The 2066-nt window shown below is 46.5% G+C and overlaps 1 protein-coding gene across 1 annotated transcript; it reads left to right on the top strand.

Annotated features, from left to right (window-relative positions):
* Positions 1-211: 211 nt before the first annotated feature.
* Positions 212-2066, top strand: LOC104621790 (secreted frizzled-related protein 2; the record flags this gene model as incomplete). The annotated part of the gene is made up of 2 exons (XM_010288367.1): positions 212-311; positions 1775-2066. Coding segments are annotated over exons 1-2 (392 nt in total), but the record flags the coding sequence as incomplete, so codon positions are not given.

Here is a 2066-nt window from a genome sequence, read left to right as displayed (position 1 = left end):
CAAACCAACAGACCCCACAAAAAAATCAACAAAACCACTTTCGGGTTAGGTGTGACCTTAAAAGCACACGGAGCCCCCCCCTCCAGCGGGTCTGCAGCAAGGTAAGGCGCGTCAAAGTGCAGGGGCACCGGCCCCGAGGGATGGGGAGCCGGGGTTTCCCGAAGGGGTCCCTCTGCCACCTGCCGACCCCTCCTCCCCGAGCCTGACGGGGATGTCCCTTCCATTTCCAGCCCCCAAGGTCTGCGATGCCTGCAAAAACAAAAACGAAGACGATAACGACATTGTGGAAAACCTCTGCAAAAATGATTTTGGTAAGTGGAGGCAGAGCCCTCTCGGTTGAAAGTTGAGCATTGGGGATCAGGTAAAAGTGCTGGTGGAGTCCGTGAGAGATGTGTCTGAAAAAAGGCAAGGCTTTGTCTTAGTTGCAGATGGACCTGTCTGACCGCCGGGCCATGAAACACAAAATTCCACCTTGGAATAAAAAGTAGCCCTTTTTATGGTCCTTTTCTGGTTGCTGTTTCAAAGTAGTGCTCTTTCTTTTATGTGGATGTTGCTGGCAAGCAGAATAGAAAGTAAAATGAAAAAAAAAAACAAAACACACTAAACCAAAAAAGCATCTTTCATCCAGACTATTGCCTGGGGAGAAGCAGAGGAAAGCTTCATTTAGACGTATGAGAAAGAGCTGCATGACCAGTCTCACGTGTCGTAAGAAAGACTCTCTCTGCAGATTAAGAATGAAGCTCTATATATCATTTGACAGAGAAGGTAATGCACAGACAATTGGGGATATAAACTTAATGGGAAGATCTGGGGTTAGGAGAGGACAAGAAAGCCCCTTCAACAGAGACAACTGAACGGCACATAATGCACATATTAGCATTTCAAGAGAAAAAGGGAATAAGGAGGAGAATCCTTTTATAATAGATCAGTGTTTATACCTGGAAACAGATTTGTAGTATAAATATCTACAACAATTCAAAAGTCTGTCTTTATTAAAAGTAAAAAAAAAAGGAACAAAACAAACCACCACCCAAAACCTGAAACCATGACTGTGGGACATAATTGCTAAAACAACCAATGGCTTTGGCCTGGCAAATTGCACTCAGATAAATCCTCCTAAAGCTAAACATGCCCCACAAATTCTTACAGAGCCCTGTATCCCCCTCCTAGTTATTTTACCAAATCGAATGCAGCTGTTGGACCAATTTGCCCTCCATGGGATCTATTCTTTCAAAAAAACAATGCATGTGAAATATCATTTCCTTACAGGTTTGCCTAAAATCCTCTCCAGCCTAATAAATTAAGTTTAGAAGTTTTCAGCCGCAGCAGAGATCAGGTTTCAGATGAGGTCTAGGTACTCGCCTCCCCACCTCCCCTTCCAACTCTACTCTCAGGAACACTGTCTTCTCCCAGGAAAACCCCAGAGCGCTGCTTAACGTAGCAAACCTGCCCTCTCTGTTTGCAAACAAGAGAAAAGCCAGAGAAAATATTAATTCAGAAAGGAGAAGGAAAAAGAGGGGGAGGGGGGGGAAGAGGAGAAAAGAAACCCAAAAAACCTCCACCCTAAGGTTGATTCAAACTGCCATGACTCGCATGCCCTTTGTGGCTTTAGAAATGGAGCCACCTGCTGCCTCTTCTGTCAGCCCTGACAGTTTAATTAGCAATAGAGCACCTCCCTCCCCAGGTCCTCTTTATGTGCACTAATGGGAAAAAAACCTCTCAATCTCTCTCCCTCTCTCCCACTCCCCACTTCCCCCTCCCCTCGCTGTATTAGCCTTGAAGATAAAAGTGAAGGAGATTGCCTACATCAATGGGGATACCAAGATCACCCCCGAAACAAAGAGCAAAACCATCTACAAGCTGAATGGGTTGACGGAAAGGGATCTGAGGAAGATCGTGCTCTGGCTCAAAGGTGGCCTCCAGTGCACTTGCGACGAGATGAACGACATCAACGTCCCCTACTTGGTGATGGGGCAAAAGCAAGCCGGGGAACTGGTGATCACCTCGCTGAAGCGGTGGCAGAAAGGGCAGCGGGCTTTCAAGCGGTTCTCCCGCAGCATCCGCAA

The sequence above is a fragment of the Phaethon lepturus genome, unplaced genomic scaffold (assembly GCF_000687285.1).
Source record: "Phaethon lepturus isolate BGI_N335 unplaced genomic scaffold, ASM68728v1 scaffold46895, whole genome shotgun sequence".
Classification (NCBI taxonomy): domain Eukaryota; kingdom Metazoa; phylum Chordata; class Aves; order Phaethontiformes; family Phaethontidae; genus Phaethon; species Phaethon lepturus.
Note: the sequence above shows the minus strand (reverse complement) of the source record. Positions and strands in the feature narration are given on the sequence as shown.